Source organism: Neodothiora populina (assembly GCF_041146345.1).
Source record: "Neodothiora populina strain CPC 39397 chromosome Unknown canker_contig_5, whole genome shotgun sequence".
NCBI classification, from domain to species: Eukaryota; Fungi; Ascomycota; class Dothideomycetes; order Dothideales; family Dothioraceae; genus Neodothiora; species Neodothiora populina.
The window spans coordinates 996,941-1,017,999 of NW_027191405.1; the positions used below are offsets into that span (position 1 = coordinate 996,941).

Sequence of the window (21,059 nt, forward strand, 5' to 3'; positions counted from 1 at the left end):
TCAATGGATCCTTTATATGCCATTTCCTATGCTATGCAAAGCGACGAGTACACAGTGACACCAACCTGTTTTGATACATCAATAAGAAAGAAGAACCAAGGTCAACGGAAGAATAGAGTATGCAGCAAATAGTTACGTGTCAAGCCAAGGGGGGTTTGTATTGTTGGTTGGCTGGTATCCTATTGTCAAACTGCGGTATCGTGCATTGCTATTGTCGTCGGGCTTTGGCATAGCCTATTGTCGGATCAGACGCACAAGCAACCCAACCACCCGACAAGTGGCTCATGGCCTTCCGACCTGCTTCCTATTGTCGGCGGCGTGTACAGTAAATACAGTACAGTAGTTCTCCCTGACAACTACAGCACAAGAACAATAATATTACTCTGGACAAGTACATATGCCCGCCTGACACACCTTGAATCAATTACTCATTTCGGGCCGATCACTCACGCGCTCACGCGTACAGTACAGACCTGCAGACGGCTTAACAGAGCCGCCATTGATGCGGTCGGACGGGCTACCCCTGCCGTGCAGCGGGCGGTAAAGCTGGTGCAGGAAGCGGTTACTACCTCCAGATAGCGAGATGCTTTCGTTGCTAGGTCCTCATGCAGTCCCTTTTTCTCCAATGTCCTGAGTAAAAAACAAAGATCCACCCGCTCCCCGGCCCATGCGCTTCACGGTGTCTCTGTCGTTACATTACACTTTGAGTTGATTCCGTCCACTGGAAAGGAGCCGGAAGGATATTAGCTCTTTTATTTGTGCGATCCGGCGTGTCTTCTGACTTACTGTCCACCGACAGCAGAAAGATAGAGAAAGACTAAATGACTCGGGATACCTGTTATCTCAACCTGGTCTCAACCGCCAATAATGCTGTTGCTCGCATGGTCAGCTGCCACACAAGCACGCGGGATCAAGGATCAGTCAGTCACACTGGACTACTTGTATCTGTCGACACACCATCAACAAACCCTCCTCCCACGGACAAGGCGATAGCTTCACAGCTCCCTTTGCCTTGTATCAAATCGGCCTGACTTGCCGAAATCTGGGGAGAGGGAGAGATGGAATGGTAGACCTTGCGCCGGCTCGCTTGGCAGGATAACTTCAGCTCGTGCCGTCATCGCCGTTGTCATCGTGGTTTCTCATTGTTTCCTTGCACCTTTCTCAAACAAGTGTAGAGTGTGTGTCTGTCCACCGCTTCTCATGCAACTCGTCCGCACTTAGTACATTACTAAGGCTGCAAAGGAGATCATTGATCCGCTAAAGGAGTGTCTTGTCCTGCTCCGTACTGACTTTCATTTCTTCTTTTCTTTATTGTTGTGTATTACCGGGCTGGCTTCCTGAGCTCTTCCGAATCTTCGACCATGGCGTCCTCATCGTCTTCCAGTCGATCTAGTCGTCACCACCAGAAATCGTCCTCTCTGAATCGTGCCTCGATTGCTGCTCAGAAAACTGAAATCATCATTCATGTCTATGACCTCCTTCCGGTATGTCAAATATATACATAGGACATCGGGCATCTCGAAGATAGATGGAGACTGATTCTGAACACAGCCTGGACGCCTTTCCTCACTTCTCTGGACCTTTGGAGGGTCACTTCTTCACTCCGGCGTTGTCATCAAAGGCAAGGAGTATGCATACGGTGGTCACGACCGGAAAGGAGTAAGCGGAGTATATTGGACTCGACCAAAGCTCGAACCTCCAGGTGGTACCTTTAAATGCGAGATCTTGCACGGTTTCACATTTCAGACGGAACAAGAAATCAATCAGATTATATGTGAGGTACGACATACTGCCAGTAGTCTCAGCAAGCGATTGTGACGAAAGGTGAGCAGACTTCAGAATGCTAACGTGAAACATCGACGACAGACCTCTAGCAAGTTCCAGGGCACCTCGTACAACCTTCTCTCGAACAATTGTAATCACTTCACGTCTTATCTGGTCGAGCAACTCACCTCGAAACCCGCTCCCACCTGGATCAACCGGGCCGCGAGCATTGGTCTCGCCATGCCATGCGTCGTGCCAAAGGAATGGGTGTCACCACCTGACCACGAGACCGCAGACGGCGAATTGCTGGAGGAAGATGAAGAAGATGACGACGAACATGATGAGGACGATGAGAACGCCGCCATGTTGGCTAGCGATCGCAGACGACGTCGCAGGGAGCAAAAATCACGTTCACGCTCTTCGTCTGGCGCCACCACTCCTCGGCATAATAGGCTCATGAGTAGAGATCAGACGCCTCCGCCCCGAGTTGTCAGTGTGAAGGACACCAGTGGCCGACAGATGCCTGCCAGTGAGCGGGCACCCTTACCGAATAAGAAATGACTCCCGGCCGCGAAGCGCAAGGAACGAAGCCGAAACGCCAGAGTGTTCTCTGCTTGCAACAAGGACCAAGACACCAGTCAGCGCAACTGTGTTGTCATGCCTCGCATGATTGGATGCGATGCCTTCCAGGACACTCAAGGTGACAGTCAACGTCACTGCGTCTCTTCTGCTCCTCCTGTTGTCGCACCTCGCATGATTGGTTGCGACGCCTACGAGCCTTGATGCTTCGCCATTATCCGGATGATCAAATTATCGACTCCTCCGCCCGCATAGCAGGGCTTTGGAGAAAATGCAGTGCTCATTGACATTATGAGCACGCTCACTGCGAACAGTGTATACAGCGACGTTTGTTGTTCATGTCTACTGGTTACCACATAGCCGAACAGCGGAGCCACGCGATGACAGCCCCGTTCCGGACCACAACAGCCTTCACTATAAACGCTGCTAGAAGTGTAATACGCCGGCCAGCAGCATCCCGCTGCCGTCGTCCGAACGCGCCGTCATCGGGGCTGGATCATAACGCCACTAAAAACACCACAACCTTCTCCGTGAGAGCTGGATGCCCTAGCATGTTCACAAAGAACCATAATCAATCGTACATCCTCGACACCCTCTCCGCAATGGCATTCGATTGCGCGAGATGCAGCAAGACCACAACCCACTGCACCCACAGATGAAGCTCGGCAGCAATGAGCGGGGACAAGAGCGAGATGCCAAAGTTTCGAACCTCTTGAGATGACCCTGACTTCGAGTCCAATGAGAAGCCCCATTAAGAAGCAGGGAAATCAAACATGATGTGCTCTTCCTCATATACACAGGTGTGTACTCAGAAAGTATGATATCAAGGGTTCATTGAAAACCAAGGACGAATACCAGAGTCCGGGGGGTGTGGATGTGCTCGAAGAGGACGTCATTATATATGCAAGAATGAAAACTGAGAAAGTCAGAGAGGGAGGACTCGAAGCCCAGAATAAAGGGCTCGAATTCTGCAGAGCTATATACAGCTTTGTCGGGAGGAGAGCAAGGATAGAGAAGGGGAAAAGAAATGCATAGGCTGAGGTCTGCAGTAGACAAGCTGTACTCCAGTAGTAAGAACGAGACATAATTTCCCATCTCAAAGCATACATGAAAGAATAACTACAAAGATCGAATTGTGAGATAATCATGGAGAAGGCGGAGGGGAACTAGTTACTATACACACACCACTTTACTTCTCTACTTCGATAGTAATAGTAATAGCCACTAGCAAAATTAACAATTAACTTTCTAGACTTATCGGATTTTGTCAATTATAGAAAGCTAAGGTATGTGATGTGTTATCAATCTATATACATGAACGATGTACATTTAGAGCAATAGGCGACGCCGAGATCCTTTTCGTCGCTTTTACTGTTCTGTACTGTACATGCATGACTTTCTCGCTTCCCTGCCTTTCTGTAGAATACGCCGAAAGTATGTTTGCCCCATCTATCTGTGTGGTATACTGTACATCCCGCCCAGGTCTAGCTTTCGCTCTTTTGACGTTTCGATACTAGCTAAGCTGACTATGGGGATGGCGGTCATACATGAATGGCTGGACGAGCACCAGCGACCGAGTGACCAAAGTAATCCGATGAACGGACGGACATGCCTGTTCGCCATACACACAAAAAGGCAAGACTTCATTAGGTCCTTTTCTCTTGGTTGGCCCCATTTCATCTTTCGAGACACTACTCGATCGAGGGTATCTGCTCTCTCTAAGTCTTGCTGTTCGGTTGCTTGATGACGAAGTCTCTCTGTTTCTTCAAATGTCTACAGACTCATCGGAATCAGATTTAGTGGAGGGCTGTCCCGCCGTAGGAGCTATATGACCGTGGAATTTCCGTGAGGAGGGACGGGGGAAATAAAAGACGGCGTGACTGTTCTGTTTCATCACTCCGGCGCTGGACCATGGTCCTTCATCATGTTCTGGACTAGGCGACAGCCGTTTGTCACGACCGACTGGAACATGTCGGCGTGGGCAACATCGGTTGGTAATGATATGCTCGAACGTCTCATGCCCTTGAAGCAGCTCTGCTTTCTCGGGCTCCATCGCTAGCGAGTGGATGGCTATGTTACTTCCTCTGTATCTAGTGTCGTGGTATTCCGTGACGCTGTGCGAGAGATGGAGGAAAGCGTCCATGCTACGTGCATGGCGAGGCCAGAGAACCGTGCTTTAATTTGTGATTGTTTTCTCGAAAGAGGCCAGCGTTTAGAGGTCATCAGATATGACTTCGTGTCGAGTTTGACTCATCACAGATGACATCTGCTTTTGACGCCGTCGGCCATTCGAGGCATCGATTTGTATGCCTGGAATCGAGGCGTGAAGAGTTTGGATCTGCTCTCGGAACGTTTCACGAGAATCACGGACCGGTGAGTATCACATGTCCTCCTCCATTTCTCGCATCTTTCGGCGGATGAGCGAACAGAGGTGCATTAGAGTGTACATGACCCACGTTTGCACCTTGCATGAAGTTGTTGTCTGGCTTGAAGTTCCATTGTGAGTGTCGTATCATGACTCCTGCTGGCGTTGTCATTGGTTCCTGTGAAGTTGGAGCTGATGTAGCCGTAACATTGCTGTTGGGGTCGTTGCTGGGGTTACTCGTCGTGGTGCTCATGTGAGTGTCGTCATCCTCTTCGTCATTCTGGAAAAAGAAGTACTGATTGCCGCAGGCCGGAGCATCGTCGACACGCGGTGGGATTGAATTGTAAGTTGGTATGTCTCCGACGAACTCGGGGTATTCGTTGAGGAAAGCCACATCGATTGACCAGAATCTGATGTTGTATAGACGCCGCACTAGCTCGGGCGAGAATTGCAAAAGTCGAGTGCGCTTGTCTTCGATGAAGGTATCGGCAATGTCAAAAGGCCAGATGAAGCACGCGCTCGAGCTGAAAAGCTTCAAGAAGGACTCGGAGGAGTAGTAACGATCTTGGTCGAAGACAATTCGCTCACGGACACCAGGCCTATGTGGTGTCAGACAGGACTCAGTAGATCATAGCTTGACAGCATGAAGGGGTAGATCTCTACTTACCAGACAAAGTAATCGATATCTGCACGATGTGGTATATGCATTTGCGACGGTCGAGGCCTCATGAACTTTGGCTCCATCGTTGCCGATGCTTCCGTACCTTGGGATTGTGCCTGTGGCCACACAGAGACATAATTGTTAGCCACATCTCCCTGCCGTATCGAACCAAAACACAAAGGGAATCAAATCCGAGCTCACCTTCATCGTCATCCACATCGACCAAAGAGAAGAAAGTCTTGCAGTTGGGTTCCACGCTGTGAGGACAACTTCGTCAACCTGCCTCAGACACGCCCAAAGCGCGTGATTCGCATCGATAAAAGCGATAGCATGATCCCAGCCATAGAAGAAGACGGTCATCAAGATGTGCTGGTCCACTGATTCTGGAGATGCCACAGTCATACTGTGAAGCTGCTGCACTCTTTTACAAGCATCTGCGACCATATTGCCAGCAGCAATCCACGGAGCAGTCGAGCGTCCATCAGACTTGGCAGGCTGAGCTGTTGCTGCAGGGCCTGTATGAGAATACCCCAGCAAAGGATCTGGTAGCGCAGACGGTCCAAGTATGCTCGCATTGCTATAATCCTTGAATGTAGGGAGGACATTGTAAGCAGACGCAGACGTGGACATCATGTCCAATAATGAGACTGAATGCCCGGCTGTTGACGTATTGCCGTCGGCGCCAGGCATGACATAGGAGTGAGAGATGCTTTGGGTACGAACAGATCCATGTTCGTTTTGCTCATCCGATTCAGGAGACTGGAATTTGATCTCATTACGCTCGCGTGTGGTGGTTGTCGAGGCATCCTTGGCATCCTTGTCAAGATCAGCTAGACCTGCTTGAAGGAGTGACTGCAACTGCCGCATGCGCTCGACCTGACGGTCGATTTTGGCCTGGTCCTGTTCGTGCCGTAAGATCAAGTCCAAGACTGTCTTGGTTTCGTCGGCCTTCTGGAGACCATTGAGTCGGGCTTCAAGCCGGCGTAGGTTCTCGCGGTCCTTCTCACGCTTGCGTCTTTGGCATAGTCGGTCTTGTTCGCGCTTTCTGGCTCGCCTTTCTTCGACTGTGCTGTTTTTCTCATCCTTTACGTTGGCTGGATCCGGCAAGGTCGTCTCACTCCTTTGGACCCCCGTGTTACTCGAGATACCAGACATGGTTGAAAGATCGACGAGCGGTCGTCAAGCCAATGATGCGTGCATTCACTCCCTACAGAGCTCCATTTACCACCAACAGAATGCCTCTCTAGCAGTATATGTCCAAGTGCTGTTCAATTTCGAAAAGAGATGGTGTTGGGATAGAGCTGGTATGCAGGAATTGCGCAATGTATAAGCCGTGGTAAGTTTGGGGCCAAGGCTCGCCCCCGGAGACAAGTACCTGATGCCGGCGGGGAAGTGGCACAAATAGAGTTCAACCAGTGCGCAGCTAATACGCCTCTAGGCTTTCTCACAGGCCATGGTTCGCGAAAGAGGAAATCCATTAGGAGACTTGAGCTCAGGGCCCGCGGTGAAACGGGTAGCCTGTGGATCTTACACCAAAGTCTAGATATCCGTTGAGCAGTTTCTGTCAGATTTGGGTATTCAGGTCACGTCTGCAAGTGGACTAGAGTCCACGGAGTCCGCTTAACACGTCCTTTGAGACAAGGTGTGCAACGGTCCGATACGTACAGTAAGTCACTTGAGGAAGAGGAAGGCGTGTAATGGGGACATCTATACGTGTTATGTCGGCGAATCCGCGAGTCAATTGAAGGAAAAGACATGTCAAATACTCGTATCCTGGAGATATTTGAGCAAAGTGTAAGTCCGCAACCAAGCTGCAGCATGTTCCTTACGTGTTATAGATGCCTAGATGCACTACTCGTTGTGCTGAACGCCAAAATCAACAACGGGCGGACTTGTACAGTAGATCTACACGATCAGTACTTCGGTTCCCTGCTTTTCGATAGGGCGTAGGGATTAGTGTGCAGCACCAAGCGAGCGCAGCAAGACTCCTTGTTTCTGCTCCGCCCACGTGCATAGCGACTTGCATATCCCCACCACGATCTAGGTATGTGCATGCTGTAATTGTACATGGTAAGGGGAGTGGAGTCCGAGCGGCACGAGACATCAGCAGCCATTCCAATAGCTCTTCCGGCTATGTCATGCTGCCCTGTGGTACGGAGCAGTACTTTGTGCAGTAGCGGGGATTTGATTAGTGATTAGAGAAACAAGATTAGAGAAACAAGCTCATTTTTCGTGTTGAGGAGTAGGGTCCGAGAGAAAAGTGCAAAGAGTTACGATGCCCAGTCGGATGTGAGAGCCCGGTCATGTTGTTACAAATAACGTCTAACGGCGTCCCTCGTCTAAAAGGCAAACCAAGCATTCGGGACAGTACGAATTCAGAACGGACGTCTTCGCTTCCTGCATCCGAGTCTGGATTGATGCGATTGAGACATGTGCAGCAGACTTCTCCACGGGTGTTCGGGTGCCTCTGGCTGCATACATGGACAAAAAAGGGCGAGATATAGCACGGCGATAGATGCAAATATTCCATATACTGTCTCATTTTTAGCGCGTCTAAAGTATGATCTTCCGCGAGCGAGGATTTCCTGTCTGGTAATTACACATAGCCCCATACTGCCTCGTCGCATCGTCATTTGTCGCATCTGCATCGACCTGGGCTCATCTGCAGTCTTTCTATGCAAGTCTGCCCTGGAGATGCGCAAATCTGCTACAAGGTCGTAGTCTGATCCTACCCTCGTTTCCGCAATGCACTTTGTCGCACATCTTAGCAGATTCCGATGCCGATTGAGATGAAAATCGCGACCGCAACGCTTGTTCCCGTGAGATGCGGAATGTCTCCGTTCATGACATGTGAAAATCCAGCAGTTTGCCGCGTAGCAGTCTGAAGGTCTCGAGGTCTATATCTGGCAAAGCGAGCATTTTGGGGTGTCCGTACGGCGAGCTCGACTCTGTCCTTTGCCAGTAGCATTTGATCTTCGCACTGATCAGGGGTATATGGTGTCCTTGAACTTTCCTTCCTGCAGCCACGGCTGCCATCCTCACACGTGTTTTGTCGAGCCAATGACGTCTCCTCTGACTTTGGTCCAATCTATGCTCGCGTCCATCTCTTCATCGACAAGGCCGCAAACAACGACGTTGTCGCCTCTGACCATATATAATCCATGCGCAGTCTCCACGCTCGGCTCGGGGTCATCGGCGGGCCGTATCACGCGTTCCACGGTTTCTTTCAGAACAAGATTCGTTACTTGATCGCATGACACGAGAGTGCCTGTGAGTGTTCGTCCATCTACGGTGATAATCAGGATCTTCTCTGCAGAGGCCAAGTCAGTATAGGATCATTCGTGCTGGTTGTCTCTCGGGTGTGATGGCGTACTGTTCATGTATGAATTGAGAGACATTGTGACTGAGTGCCGCTGGAGCGCGTTTGCGCCTGGCCTGATGACCCGCGCGTAGAAACGTCGACTTTATCCAAATTATGCGAGCCTGACGCAGGATGTTGTTCGTCCAGACGTGTAGTCAATCTTTCGAAGTGTAGCCAAGCATAGGAACTGCAATCGAGATCTGTTGTTGTGGGTAGAATGATGGAATGGAGCTCACAGAAGTGCAAGGATAAGATTGGTGGTATACAAAGATCAGATCAATAGCACAAGGTGGGCCGTGCGTAATGCACCTTCCTCTCCCGATCTTCGCCGCAACATGTGTGGTGCCATAGTTAGTACGGAGTTATTGGTCCCAAGATATATAATTCAAGGTGGTGGGAATTGTATATACTGAAAAGTAGGAAGGCACCATCGGACGCCGTGTTCAGTGGTCAAAGGGTGATACGGGTTTCCAATACATGGATTCTGTTGCGTGTTTGCGCGGCTTTTGATACGTTACAAGCGTCTACAAAATTACAAACTTAGTTCCACAATCTAATTGTGCCATCCGCGCCTGCACTCAACAGCCAAGGTTCGCGAGGATGCCACTCGATGTCGAGTACACCTAGCTCTCCAGTGACTTTGTGGCCCTTCAAAACCTTGAGGGGTACGATGGTGGCATTCTCCAAACTGTCGCCAACAACCTTGCCGTGGAAGATCTGTACACTGCCGTCGTCACTGGCGTCGGCGAAGAGAGGGTATTGTCCAGCGTTAGGGTGGTAGCGCACACTTCTGATAGCCTTTTGATGGTAACGTAGAGTTTTGTATGGCATTGGTGAGAGGTCGAGATCGTGCCAGAGCAGGCGACGGTCGTATGAGCCCACAAGCAAATTGTCTCCACCAGGATGGACGTCGATGGAGCTGATCCAGCGAGCACCAGGCTTCAGCTCCTTCTCGAGCTTCTGCTGCTGTAGGTCATACAGTCTGATCGACTGTCGCGTGGCTACGAAGAACAGAGGCTTGTTGGGGTGGAAGGAAGCAGTTTGTGCCAAGCCCTTCAGACGACGGAAAGGATGTTGCGTCAAGTGTTTGCTGAGCGTGTGGATAGCGATGGCTTGCGAAGCTCCCGTTGGCGATGTGGTGCTAAGGTAATCACCGCGGCGATGCCAATTGACGACCTTGATCAATGCTCGAACGGTGCAAGTGACGTGGACACCCTGGCTGACGAGCTTCGCGGAAGGTCTTGACCATGTCGCCGCTGGAATCTTTCGTTCTCCAGCCACGGTCGTGGTGGCGGGATTTGCGGCATAACCAAAACCAGCATCGAGAACACCATGACTTACAGCCTCAACATCGGGAGAAGAGAGATCCGGAGGTATGATGAAGTACACGGTCTCTCCCGCAGCAGCCGCAATTATGAAGGTTTCGCGAGTTGGTCGCCATTTCAGGGTGTTTACTGCTTCTTCCGAGTCCAACTTGACGGACCATAGTTGACGTCCCGAAAGCAGCTCCCACACTCTGACTGTGCCATCATCACCGCCGCTCGCAAGGTATGTACCAGACGGGCTGACGGAGACGCAGCGGACGCGTCCTTGATGGCCTCGGTAAAGCGTTGCGCAAACGGTGGGGAAAGGTCGAAGATCGTCAGGCGAAGGAAGCTTCGGCAGAAGAGATTCCGGGTCGATGTTGAGCTTACTTCGGCGAATACGGGGAGCAAGATAAAGGTCCAGACACCTCTCAAACTTCTCCTTGATGAACCTAGCATATCCGGGAACTTTGCGCAGGGCCGAGTGGTCTTGGGGCAGGTAGTCTTTCTCGCGATCCTCTTCGTCGGCCTCCTCCCAAGCCTTCTTCTCCTCGGGGTCAGGAAGATACTCTGGTGGGGGATGGTAGGACTCCTCGTAGCCAGGAGGTGGCAGCTTGGGCGCGGGAATGTTCATTGGGTGATCAGGTCTCGGGGCCTCGTCTGCCCAAATGTCGTAACGCTTGACATCAGGATCCTCGATCTCATCCTCATCGCTAGGCTCCTTGTAAGGCTTTATCCTGCCTTCCTTGATAGCCTTGACAATCTTCATCACGCGCTTGTGCTCGTGTTTGCTGGGGATGAATCTTCTCTTGGGCTCGGGCGCAGCGCTCAGAGGCATAATTTCCTGCTCATGAGTGAACCAATGGACCATGTCTGGGTAGGGGTCGTATCCTTCGGCAGGAACCTCATTTCTTGTGACTTGTTTGAGAACTTCGAGCTCTTCGCGTGTAAGCTCGAGAGGTTTGCCCGTGGCAGGATCGGTCAATCCTGTCCAGCCTTGAGGCAGATCTATCTGGTCAAGCAGGGCATCGAGAGCATCACCCTTGGCGGGGCGCATGATCTTCTTGCCGTTGATATCGTAACCAATGTGTGGGTATGAATCGTAGTATGATGTGGGAATGTTGCCAATTGTGTTGCTGGTGACGGGCGCATCTGAGTCGTCCGAGTCGTAGACGGGGTCGATCTCCTTGTACACGTATCTTTCGTTTCCATTGGCATCCGTCGTGACAGTGTAGTTGGGCCGAAGCTCTTCATCGACGTCGTCGAGATCAATTGACGTTGTCTCTCCTTCTGTTTTCCGCTGCGACTTTGCTGAGGCGGAGTCGGTGGTCTTGAGCCTGCGGAGCTGTTCTCGCACATCGTCCTCCTCTTCGTCATCTTCCGAGGGTATCTCGTCGCTGTCCAACTCTTCTTCGTCGTCGTCCTCATCGTCTTCTTCTCCGTCATCGTCGAACTCGTCGTCTCCTTGCAGGCTTTCGTCTTCCGAGTCGCCCTCGGACAGGATGCCGTCTAGTGTGCCATGTGACAATTCGTCTTTGGCTGGCACTGGCTCAACGACATCTCGGACCGAAGCCTTGCGCTTACGACTCTGTGCTGCAGGCGCCATGTCTGTACGTGATGGTATGGATGCGAGCAGAGGAAAAGACTGCACAGTTTAATAAAATGTCTCTATGGAAAGTCCAAGCGTTTGTCCAAAACCAAAACTTCCATCAAAACTTGTTCTTATCTTATCGCCTGGCTCGTCTTGGCAATCCGGGTCCATCAGTGATGCAGCCTGCATGGACCCCGTCTTCCCCCATTGTCTTCTAGGCTCACCATTACAGTGACACGCGGTATCAATAGATTCTGTGCGGCGCATGATACATTCATGACCTTACCCTCTACCGATACTATCGCTGCTTTGTGTCCATTGTTCGTATTCAGGGTGGAATCACCATGATGAGAAACACAACCACGGATTATAGACGTGCCTGTGACCTATGTCGTACGCATCTCCGCTCTCTTCCCCGCAATATAATGCTACCTACTTTTAATATGCGATCTGAGCAGGCGCTGACCATACTCTTCAAGGTAAGAGGAAGCTCAAATGCACGGGTGAAATTCCCACATGCTCTCGATGCGAGCGCATAGGCGTAGTGTGCGTGTACTTTTCGCAGAAGCCTATGGGTCGGCCGAAGAAGAGGAAGTTGTGTGGCAAAGAGGCTCTCTTATCCTCCGAGTCCACATTTCCAACACTTGACAATCATACCCGTCCTGACCATATCCCGGACTCCGATGTTGGTGACACCACAACAGACTCCTACATCCCAGTCATTCCGAACAGCAACACATCCTCGTCCGACGTAGCCGCATATATGATGGTAGAGGATAAGTTACAGCTACATTCCAGCAACGACATGGTCGCAGGTAGCCAGTCGTGCGTCTGCTTGTCTGCTATGTACCTTACATTGGCCAACCTCCAGTCAATGCAGGACTTCACTTTCCCACCCAGTCTGCACTTGCTACGAACGGCGACAGCCACCGGATGGGATGTGTTGCATTGCGGGCAGTGCCCGATCCTTTACTTGAGTGCCATGCAGAACATACAACTTCTAGGCCTCTTGATAGTTAGTCTTGCGGAGAGATATGACAAGCTCCTCAAGTCCATCGACGATGAGACAGAACGCTGCGACGCGGCCAATGAAATGAAAACATTCCGGGTAGGAGACACGTCGCTTGCAACTGCCCACATGCACACTGGACAGCTCGATTGCCCTGCCTCATTTTTGATTGAACTTCAGTCTTCCGAATGGCGCACTATGGTGAAGAAGGTCATTAGAGCCGACGTACACGGCAGCAATGGTGAGGGTAGTCTTGCACTGCTCAATCTGATCGACAAGATGGAGGAGCGGCAGCATGGTTGGCACGTCGCGCATCCCGTCCGCGATGCGCCGCCTTGCGAAAGGCCATCCGCAGGAGAACAGCCAATGTGCCTGACGCTTGTCCGTGAAGCGAAGCGGATTATAAGATCCTTGGATTTCGATTGAAACGTGCCAATGACTGCTGCCATTAAGTCCTTCTTAATTTATTCAATGCGGCTTGACGCCGTCACTCTACGGATCATCCGCTGCTTTGCATCTAGTAGACGAGGTAGGAGCAGGCTGCGGCACTCTGAGAGCCTCGGCAGCTATTCCTAAGGCATCAATCGGATGTTGTTCATTGCAGGATTACCCTTGTGCCGTGGTGATAGAGGATGGACGAAGCTGCAGTTCGAGATGGCAAAGGCTGCGATTCAGGTTATTGCACTGCCTTGGAGATGGCATTACTGGACGGCGTAGAACTAGATTGCACTCGAGGTGGTGGCAGTCTGGCGCTATTATCGGCAACCTTAAGCGCAGCGCTGAAGTCTACATCGTCCCCACCATACTCGACGCCTATGCTGGTCTAGCTGTGAGGTCGGGACGAGCGCCACTATTATGCAAGATTCGCAGCACCGACGAAGAAGTGGTGGCGGTCTGGAAGTTCAATACCCCTGGTGGTGGAATTCAATCGTGACTGTATATGAAGCTAGGTCTTCATACCTTACAGCTCTAAGACGTTTTGTAGTGTCACCGTACAGACCTGAATCGGGTACAAAAGTACGTACATTACCCTTAACGCACGCGATCGTACGCGTGGTGGTCAGATCCTGATGATGTCAGACAGGCAAATGCTTCGCTGTTCGATTAGAATGCCTTAGGGTAAGATGTCTTGCAGAACAGAGTGATTGTATGATGATACAGATATGAGCTTTGTCTTTCACCTTGCCCAGTCGTAGTATCGTCAATGATCCGCAGATCAGTCGTACTGTACTTGTAGTAAGGATACCTTTGCCTTATTTTGCACCATCGCCAATTGGGTAAGCTCGTCTACCCCATAACGGATCGTACCCATAGTGGATCGCTTTCGCGTCGCGTGTTCTACCATACTTTCTGTCTATTATCTACTTTCTATACCACAACTACGTAATTACAATGGATCAACGCGAGGCTATGCTTCAACTTGCTCTCAAAGAACTCAAAAAGCACCCTGAAAAATCAATGAAAGGTGTTGCGCGTGAATTCGGCGTACCATATACCACCCTTAGTCGTAGACGCGACGGCGGCACTACTCGACGAGCAAGTCGAGAACAATTACAGAGATTGGCTCCAGATCAAGAGGCCTTCCTTGTAGACTGGATCCTGGAGCAAGATCAGCAAGGATATCCACCCTCGCATCTACGTGCTCGCGATATGGCTATTCGCGTGCTTCGCCTCTGTGGTGACACCAAACCCTTAAGTACTCAATGGATTACAAAGTTCATCAAGCGGAATCCACGCGTCGCCTCTATTATAGGCCGTAGAATTGAGGCCTGTAGAATCAATGGCACCTCGCAGACAGCAATCCAGGACTTCTTCGACCGATTCAAGCAATTCGAACAAGAATACCAAGTACAACGCGAGAATATCTGGAATATGGATGAGCATGGAATCGCATTAGGTGTGTGCACCAATTCCCAAGTACTTGCTGCCTCTACAAAGCGACGTACTTATGTTAAGAGTCCACAGACGCGAGAATGGGTATCTATTCTCGAGGCAATATCAATGACTGGACAAGCAATTAAGCCCTTGATTATCTTCAAAGGCAAAGAGCCACAGAGCAGCTGGTTTGAAGAGGATTGTCCAGACTGGACGTATACAACCTCTGAGAATGGCTGGACGTCGAATAATATTGCAATTAACTGGCTGCGATACGTGTTTCTCCCTCAGACAACTCCAGCGACACCATCTACGCGAATCTTGCTTATGGATGGACACGGAAGTCATATTGATATCGACTTTCTCTGGACTTGTAGAACAAACCAAGTCTACTGCGTATTCCTTCCAGCTCATACCTCTCATGTCTTACAACCATTGGATCTTGGAGTATTCTCTCCGTTGAAGCACGCGTATCGAAAAGGCATTTCTGAGCTCTCTCACCTCGACGACGCAGCACCAGTCAAGAAACAACGGTTTATCTAATGCTATAGCCTCGCACGACGTCAGGCATTGACAGAAAGAGTTATTCGAAGTGGCTGGAAGGCAGCAGGGCTCTCTCCATGGAATCCAGACAAGGTATTGACGTCGTCACAAGTCAAGCAACAACCTATTCGTCCAATTACACCTCCAGACAAGATACAGACTCTTGAGCCTGCTATTTGTACTCTAAAGAGCTCACAACAATTGTATCGTAGCGTACAGAGCTTACGAAAGAGCTGGAAGGCAGATCGAGCGACTGAAAGAGACATGAGATTGATTCTACAAAAAGCTGGTAAAGCAATCTCTCAGTTGACGACGACGCAAGCTATTCTTCAACAGCGAATACAGACACAAGGCTCACAACTACAACAAGCTTCTTCAGGATTACGTAGACGAGTAATAGTTGATCCAAATACGCGTTTTGCGAATATTGAGGACATTCGGAAGGCAAAGCTTGAACAAGAAGCTCGTGAGGTACAGAAAGCCACAAAACAGCAGAAATCTGAGGTAAAAAAGGCTGTAGGAGCGATAATTAGCCATCCAATAGAGACATATCTTCATGAATGGCAAATTGATTGAATGGTTGTATTATAATTACATAGAGTGAGTCCGAAGTTGCGCAGCTCGAAGCGATCCACTATGGGTACGATCCGTTATGGGGTAGACGAGCTTACGCCAATGCCACTCTTACCCCTTTCGATAGTAAATGAATTTGCACCACATCACGTGACTTGCCCTTCTGGAGCATCCGTTGTTCCAGGTGGGGGTGCATCTAGAAGTTCGGCGCCGAGTCGGGATCTGAGGTGTCTGAGGCTTGAGGCTTAGGCGGAGACAGTGTTAGCGGTACCCTGAACGCTGAGGTACAAGTAAGGTACCTGTACATTGCCAGATCGGAGGAGGGCTGAACGAGCGAGCGAGCGTGTGAGAGTGAAAGTGGGTGACGGAAGGGACTTGCGACTTCTGCTTCTGAACCGCCGTGCCGTCACGTTACTTGGCTCTTTCACAAGTCGGCCACCATCCACCATTTCGCTTCGTCTCCCTCCCTCTTTGTCCTGGACGTCTGTGAGCATAGTGATTATTGTCGATTGATACTTTATTGATTAAAGTCGGCGAGCCAGATCCACTGCCGGCAGACGGACTGTTTCCCCCATTTCTTCCCTCACGACTCTCCTGACCTGTCGTTTGGCCGTCATTTGCGCGTGATAAGAGGGGCAAGAGCACAAGTGAACAAAGAAGGCGCTCTCCTCCGCTTGACTGCTGGATCGAGTGATACCCTCCGCTACAGCGCCACTGCTTGCAACCTCATCCATACAAAATTGCATTACCGGACCGGCGCCTGCACCTTTAGTCATCATCCTCATCATCATCATCGTCGTCGTCGTTCATCATCATCCGTGTGGACAATACAGCTCTACTCTGTTCAAATTGTCGAGACTTAGGTCGATTGTCCTCGATTTCCTCAACACCGGCAGACAAAGGCAGCTGCCTTTCGCACCTTCCTGCTCTCTCGCCCTCCTTCCATTCTCGGAACACCTCTTCGCCTTTGCGCATGTCTTCGGCGCCATATGATGGACATCATTTCCCGACCCCTCCTTCAACTGCTGGTCTTACATCACGCATGCCCACTTCGGATATGAACAGTTCCAATCCGTCTACTATGCAGGATTCGCCCTCATCCGCTATTACGCCTTCTACTGCGAACAAAGACGCCATGGATCAGGGTGACACTCCAATGACCGACGCGCCAGATCATCGGAGAAGTGACCATGAGCGACACCATGAACAGCCAGCTCCCTCGGCGCCTTCTCCTCTACCCTTGCTCTGTAGAACACGTAAGAATCCCCTTCATCATTGCTGCATTGAGTGACACCTCTTCTGTTGCTTTATGCGCTGGTTAACATTGGATCTGAATGACAGCGCACCCGATTTCGCGGCCTCACCCATCGCAGAATCTTGTCTCGCTTTACTCTCTCGATGCAATCGCTTCCACTGTTGCTAGAAAAGATCCCATCACTGGTGAAAAAATCAACAAGCTTCGCAAATCGTACGAAGGCAAAGTCAAGACTTTTGCCCTCCCAGGCAAGAACAAGCCGACCGATCGGCCTGGTGAGTTGATGGGCCTCATGGAATGGCCAGAAGAGGGATGGTATGACCAGAGAGTTCATGGCAAGGAACTCGAACGCTGGGAGTCTCTTCCCGTCATGGCGAAACTCGGTAAAGCTCTGCAGATGAACCCTGGCAAGTTGCCTGCCGAAGAGCACGACAAATGGAAGAACTTGATCGCATTCGACGACACTGCTGCGAAGACCCCATCCCTTGCGCCTTCTAGAACCCCGGCACATCAGGCTATGCTCAAATCACAACCTACGTCTATGCGTGCGTCGGCTCCCGCCTCGCCGCGTGTGGGTCAAGGTGTACGACCTGATCGGCCCAACAAGAAGCGTCGTTATGACGAGAGCAGCTACCATGGTTACAATGATGGCTTCCATGACGACGATGGCTACTCGACTGGCGGCTTGGATGATAAGCGCAGTTCCGCAACCAAAAAACGTCGAAAGGTATGCGAACCCTCTTCATAACCTTGTATCGGTGTGCTGAAATTACGCATAGGATTTCTCTCCCAGCTATGACGGCTCCAATTCCACCTTCAACAACGGCGTTCTCGGCCTCGGGCTCAAGAGTTCGTCCTGATACACCTCCTGTTCGACTTCCTTTGGACCCCCTTACTACAATTGGGTTGATCGAAGGGAGTCACTAGTCCGCTCACCAAAGACCCAAAAAAATTAGCATGTTATTTTGCCTGATACCCGGCGCATTGCCTGTTGCTTTTGTTTCACTGTACTTTTTGTTCCATACGCGCTGCTGCCATTTTATGGGCTTGCGCCACTCCTCTGGTTTTGGGGCGGCCGATGGGGATAAGGGGTGTTTTCCTGGGTTTGCGCAGGCGTTATCGGTTATTGCTTCTATCCTTTAACCATCGTATAAACTTTGGTACTGCGACCAAAGACGACGAGGGGACATGACACGGTAGGAAAGGCAATGCCGACGTTGACGAGAGATTTTGCAGACGCGACTCGGCTGTTTCTGATTCTCAATGACTGATTATTCTAGGGTAGAAAAGAGAAATGAAATGTCCAAAAAAAAATCCAAAAATTGTAAAACGATAATTCAATAAATTCCACAAAATCCTCCATCACGAAATGCCTTGCCCATTGTTCTTTGTCTGACGGTGGACGAACGGTCAAGTCGGTCGCGTTTGCAACGTCCCTGTTCTTCCACGTATCAGTGATTCGGCAATGTGCATTCATTCTCCGTCCGTCCTCGTCCTCATTACATACCCTTGTTATGACTATCCGGCGCCTCGAAATCCAGCAGCCGAAGCACGAAAAGATCGCATGCGACGCACCCACTTGATGTCCTTCAGGTTTCGTGTCGAGAGTGATGGCAACCCTGTCCTTTATGGCTCCACTGGTTCAGACGGACTTCCAGCTTCTCTCATTGCTCGCTATTACAATCATTTTCTTAGCCTGATGCCTGCCCTCCAGCATGATTATGTGCATTCAGTCTCTCGGGCGAGTGTCTAGAGTATGGCTAATTGGACGATCCTGTTCATGATACGATTACCGAGACTCTCCTGAAGTGGTTACCTAACAAGAAACACTTCTGATACCGCCTTTCCTTTATCTCCTTTTTCACGTTCATCAAACATAAAACGCACTCTTGTATTTCCCCGTTTTTTTTTCAAGACAGTAGATCCATAACACTCATACCACGACCCCGCCTCTTCTCCTCCTTTTCCTCTCCTTCTGTCTGCCCCTTATTTCTGTTTCCCTGCCTCTCTTCGCCCCACCACCCCCTGCGATCGGAATTGAGCATCAGTAACGCGGCTGTTACTTCGTGATCTAGTTCTCTTTCGCGGGTGGACTGTTGAGTCTGGTTCTGCTTTTGCTGCTGCTGCCGTTGTCCACTTCTTCCTCCGTCTGAGCTGTGATCGTTATCGCTGTCGCCGTTGAGCGCCAGATGCTGGATCTGCTGCTGTTGCTGCTGCTGTTGAGAGCCCGGGCCTCTACCCAGGACTGTCGGAGACGAAGACGATGCAGGATCTTGCGGGCCGAGAGCGGGGCTCGTGAGAGCGAATGAGGTCGAGTTCAAGAACCCGACTAGAGCTTCTTGGGCAGAGTGATTAGGTCCGAAGAATGGAGAGGTCTGGTTTGATGCGGGCATGTACGGTGAGAATGAAGGTGAGGGATGCGTTACCGAGGAGATGGGGTAGTGTCTCTGTTGCGGTTGGTATTGTTGGAATTGAGGTTGGTATTGGGGTTGGGGGAGCGTGGTTGGGTGGATTGAGGGAGAAATGAGGGGTGTCGGTGTCGTTGATGTTGGATATTGTGGTGAGGCGTTCAAGGGGGTGAAGTGAGTGAGGGGAACTTGTTCGTCTTGCGCGGGAACCGTGGTCACAGCAATATCTGTGTCGTTGTCGTTCTCGTCGTTGTTGGTCATGGTCTCGTCTGCGCCGGTGGAGCGACCATCGCTGTCGTATTCCATGGGCTCACCATCCTCGACATCTGCGGCTGGAGTCTCACTTGTTCCGACTTCGACATTGGACGATAAGCTTTCGGCGCCGGTGGCTCGATTTGCCGCCTTGAGGTCGCAGATACAGCTCTCGAGGTAAAGAAGATACTCGATGCTGGCCTACATTTGGCAAAAAGTCAGTCTCCCCATACCAGCAACGATGAGAGTGGCAAGGTCATTCGTACCTGTATAATCGCCAATTTATGCATCTCGTGGCCCCTACAAGCAGGAATCAAGCCCTTGAGCACACCGAAGTCTTCGTTCATCTTGGATCGTCGCCGCCGTTCGATAATGCTGTGAGCCGTTTTGCGAGCCATCTTACGGCCCGCAGCAGTCGCATTCCCATCTCTGCCGCGTTTCCCTCTTCCGCTCGTGGTACTGTGGTTGCGGTGTGTGGCAGCCTCTTCGTCACCTACGGACTGCTGCTCTCGGGAATCGCTACCCTTTGGCTTCACCTGTATAATCTTCCTCGATCGTGACGGTGGCGGAGGCAAAGTAATGTCGCCACCACTGGCCTTCTTCGCAGAAAAGGTATCGGATGGAGCTACATGCTTTTGTCGCTTAGAAGGCGGTGCGACGGGAGGGTCAGGATGGTACGATGAGTCTGAGGCATTACTAGGTGATGGAGGGGATGGAACAAGATCGTCCTCGGATTGCTCGGCATATGCAGACGGAGGCAATGCCAACGCAGGCGTCAACCCGATCAATTTCTCCTCGCCATGTAGATCGGTCGACGAGGCAGGGGTTGGCGGTAATCGTGCTTGTGGCATTGTAACAGCCCAACCGAATGATATGTACAAGTGCGAGGAATGTGAAATCGGTTCAATTGGTAGTAAGGTAGATTATTATTGTTATAGGAGGGATTGAACAGAAACAAAGAGCGAGGAGAGGAAAGGGAATGACTACGCTATCTACCTTACCTTCATTTTCTGAACTTTACAACGTTACCTCACAATGGACGATCACATGTGTGGTCGTGTGCTGCGACTTGACAGAGTCTTTGTACATGCTCAAGTGCTGAGTTGAGATTCGCTCATAGCTCGTGCCCTCGTGCCCGCATCCTGCGACGCTCATTGGCTCCGTCATGGCTCCTTCAGTTGTGCTCCTAGAAACTCTGTTCAGACCCTCTACGAAGTTGTGGATTAGGGATCCAAGCACGTGTCCGTTTTCACTTCTCTGAGTCGAGTCGAGTTCAGTCATTCTGCATATCTGTTTGAGCTAACCTCGCTCAGAGGTGTCGTGGGAGCTACGACATCAACGTTGGTATGTCCGAAGTGCTCTCAACGTGAACATAGACGGGCCGGACAATTTTGCGACAACTTTCCGTTCAACGCATGAGGAATTGCTGCAACATGACATGAGGACTGTCTCATCCGAGCTTGAGCTGTAGCAAATATTCAGCATAGAGGCCATCTGAGATCATTCAGATTCCTTGGTG

General features: G+C 50.7%; 7 protein-coding genes across 8 annotated transcripts; 3 read left to right on the top strand and 4 right to left on the bottom strand.

Moving 5' to 3' along the window:
- Window positions 1–1,361: 1,361 nt before the first annotated feature.
- On the top strand, window positions 1,362–2,325 carry AAFC00_005321 (uncharacterized protein; the record flags this gene model as incomplete). The annotated part of the gene is made up of 3 exons (XM_069345090.1): window positions 1,362–1,484; window positions 1,552–1,779; window positions 1,867–2,325. 3 exons carry the CDS (start codon window positions 1,362–1,364, stop codon window positions 2,323–2,325), a joined length of 810 nt encoding a protein of 269 aa, XP_069202918.1.
- Window positions 2,326–4,706: 2,381 nt separating this feature from the next.
- On the bottom strand, window positions 4,707–6,524 carry AAFC00_005322 (uncharacterized protein; the record flags this gene model as incomplete). Its single annotated transcript, XM_069345092.1, has 3 exons — window positions 4,707–5,307; window positions 5,376–5,485; window positions 5,571–6,524. 3 exons carry the CDS (start codon window positions 6,522–6,524, stop codon window positions 4,707–4,709), a joined length of 1,665 nt encoding a protein of 554 aa, XP_069202919.1.
- Window positions 6,525–8,407: 1,883 nt separating this feature from the next.
- Window positions 8,408–8,767, bottom strand: AAFC00_005323 (uncharacterized protein; the record flags this gene model as incomplete). Its single annotated transcript, XM_069345093.1, has 2 exons — window positions 8,408–8,679; window positions 8,743–8,767. 2 exons carry the CDS (start codon window positions 8,765–8,767, stop codon window positions 8,408–8,410), a joined length of 297 nt encoding a protein of 98 aa, XP_069202920.1.
- Window positions 8,768–9,270: 503 nt separating this feature from the next.
- AAFC00_005324 (uncharacterized protein) lies at window positions 9,271–11,640 on the bottom strand (the record flags this gene model as incomplete). Its single annotated transcript, XM_069345094.1, has 1 exon — window positions 9,271–11,640. The coding sequence occupies one exon, from the start codon at window positions 11,638–11,640 to the stop codon at window positions 9,271–9,273; it is 2,370 nt and encodes a 789-aa protein (XP_069202921.1).
- A 556-nt stretch (window positions 11,641–12,196) lies between these two features.
- Window positions 12,197–13,060, top strand: AAFC00_005325 (uncharacterized protein; the record flags this gene model as incomplete). Its single annotated transcript, XM_069348237.1, has 1 exon — window positions 12,197–13,060. One exon carries the CDS (start codon window positions 12,197–12,199, stop codon window positions 13,058–13,060), a length of 864 nt encoding a protein of 287 aa, XP_069202922.1.
- A 3,538-nt stretch (window positions 13,061–16,598) lies between these two features.
- Window positions 16,599–17,740, top strand: AAFC00_005326 (uncharacterized protein; the record flags this gene model as incomplete). Of its 2 annotated transcripts, none has more annotated exons than XM_069345096.1 (3): window positions 16,599–16,881; window positions 16,967–17,607; window positions 17,660–17,740. In XM_069345096.1, 3 exons carry the CDS (start codon window positions 16,599–16,601, stop codon window positions 17,738–17,740), a joined length of 1,005 nt encoding a protein of 334 aa, XP_069202923.1. The 2 variants fall into 2 exon arrangements, with proteins under 2 accessions (XP_069202923.1, XP_069202924.1); XM_069345095.1 differs by having other exon boundaries at window positions 16,782–16,881.
- A 1,050-nt stretch (window positions 17,741–18,790) lies between these two features.
- Window positions 18,791–20,391, bottom strand: AAFC00_005327 (uncharacterized protein; the record flags this gene model as incomplete). Its single annotated transcript, XM_069345097.1, has 2 exons — window positions 18,791–19,741; window positions 19,807–20,391. 2 exons carry the CDS (start codon window positions 20,389–20,391, stop codon window positions 18,791–18,793), a joined length of 1,536 nt encoding a protein of 511 aa, XP_069202925.1.
- Between the last annotated feature and the right edge of the window lie 668 nt (window positions 20,392–21,059).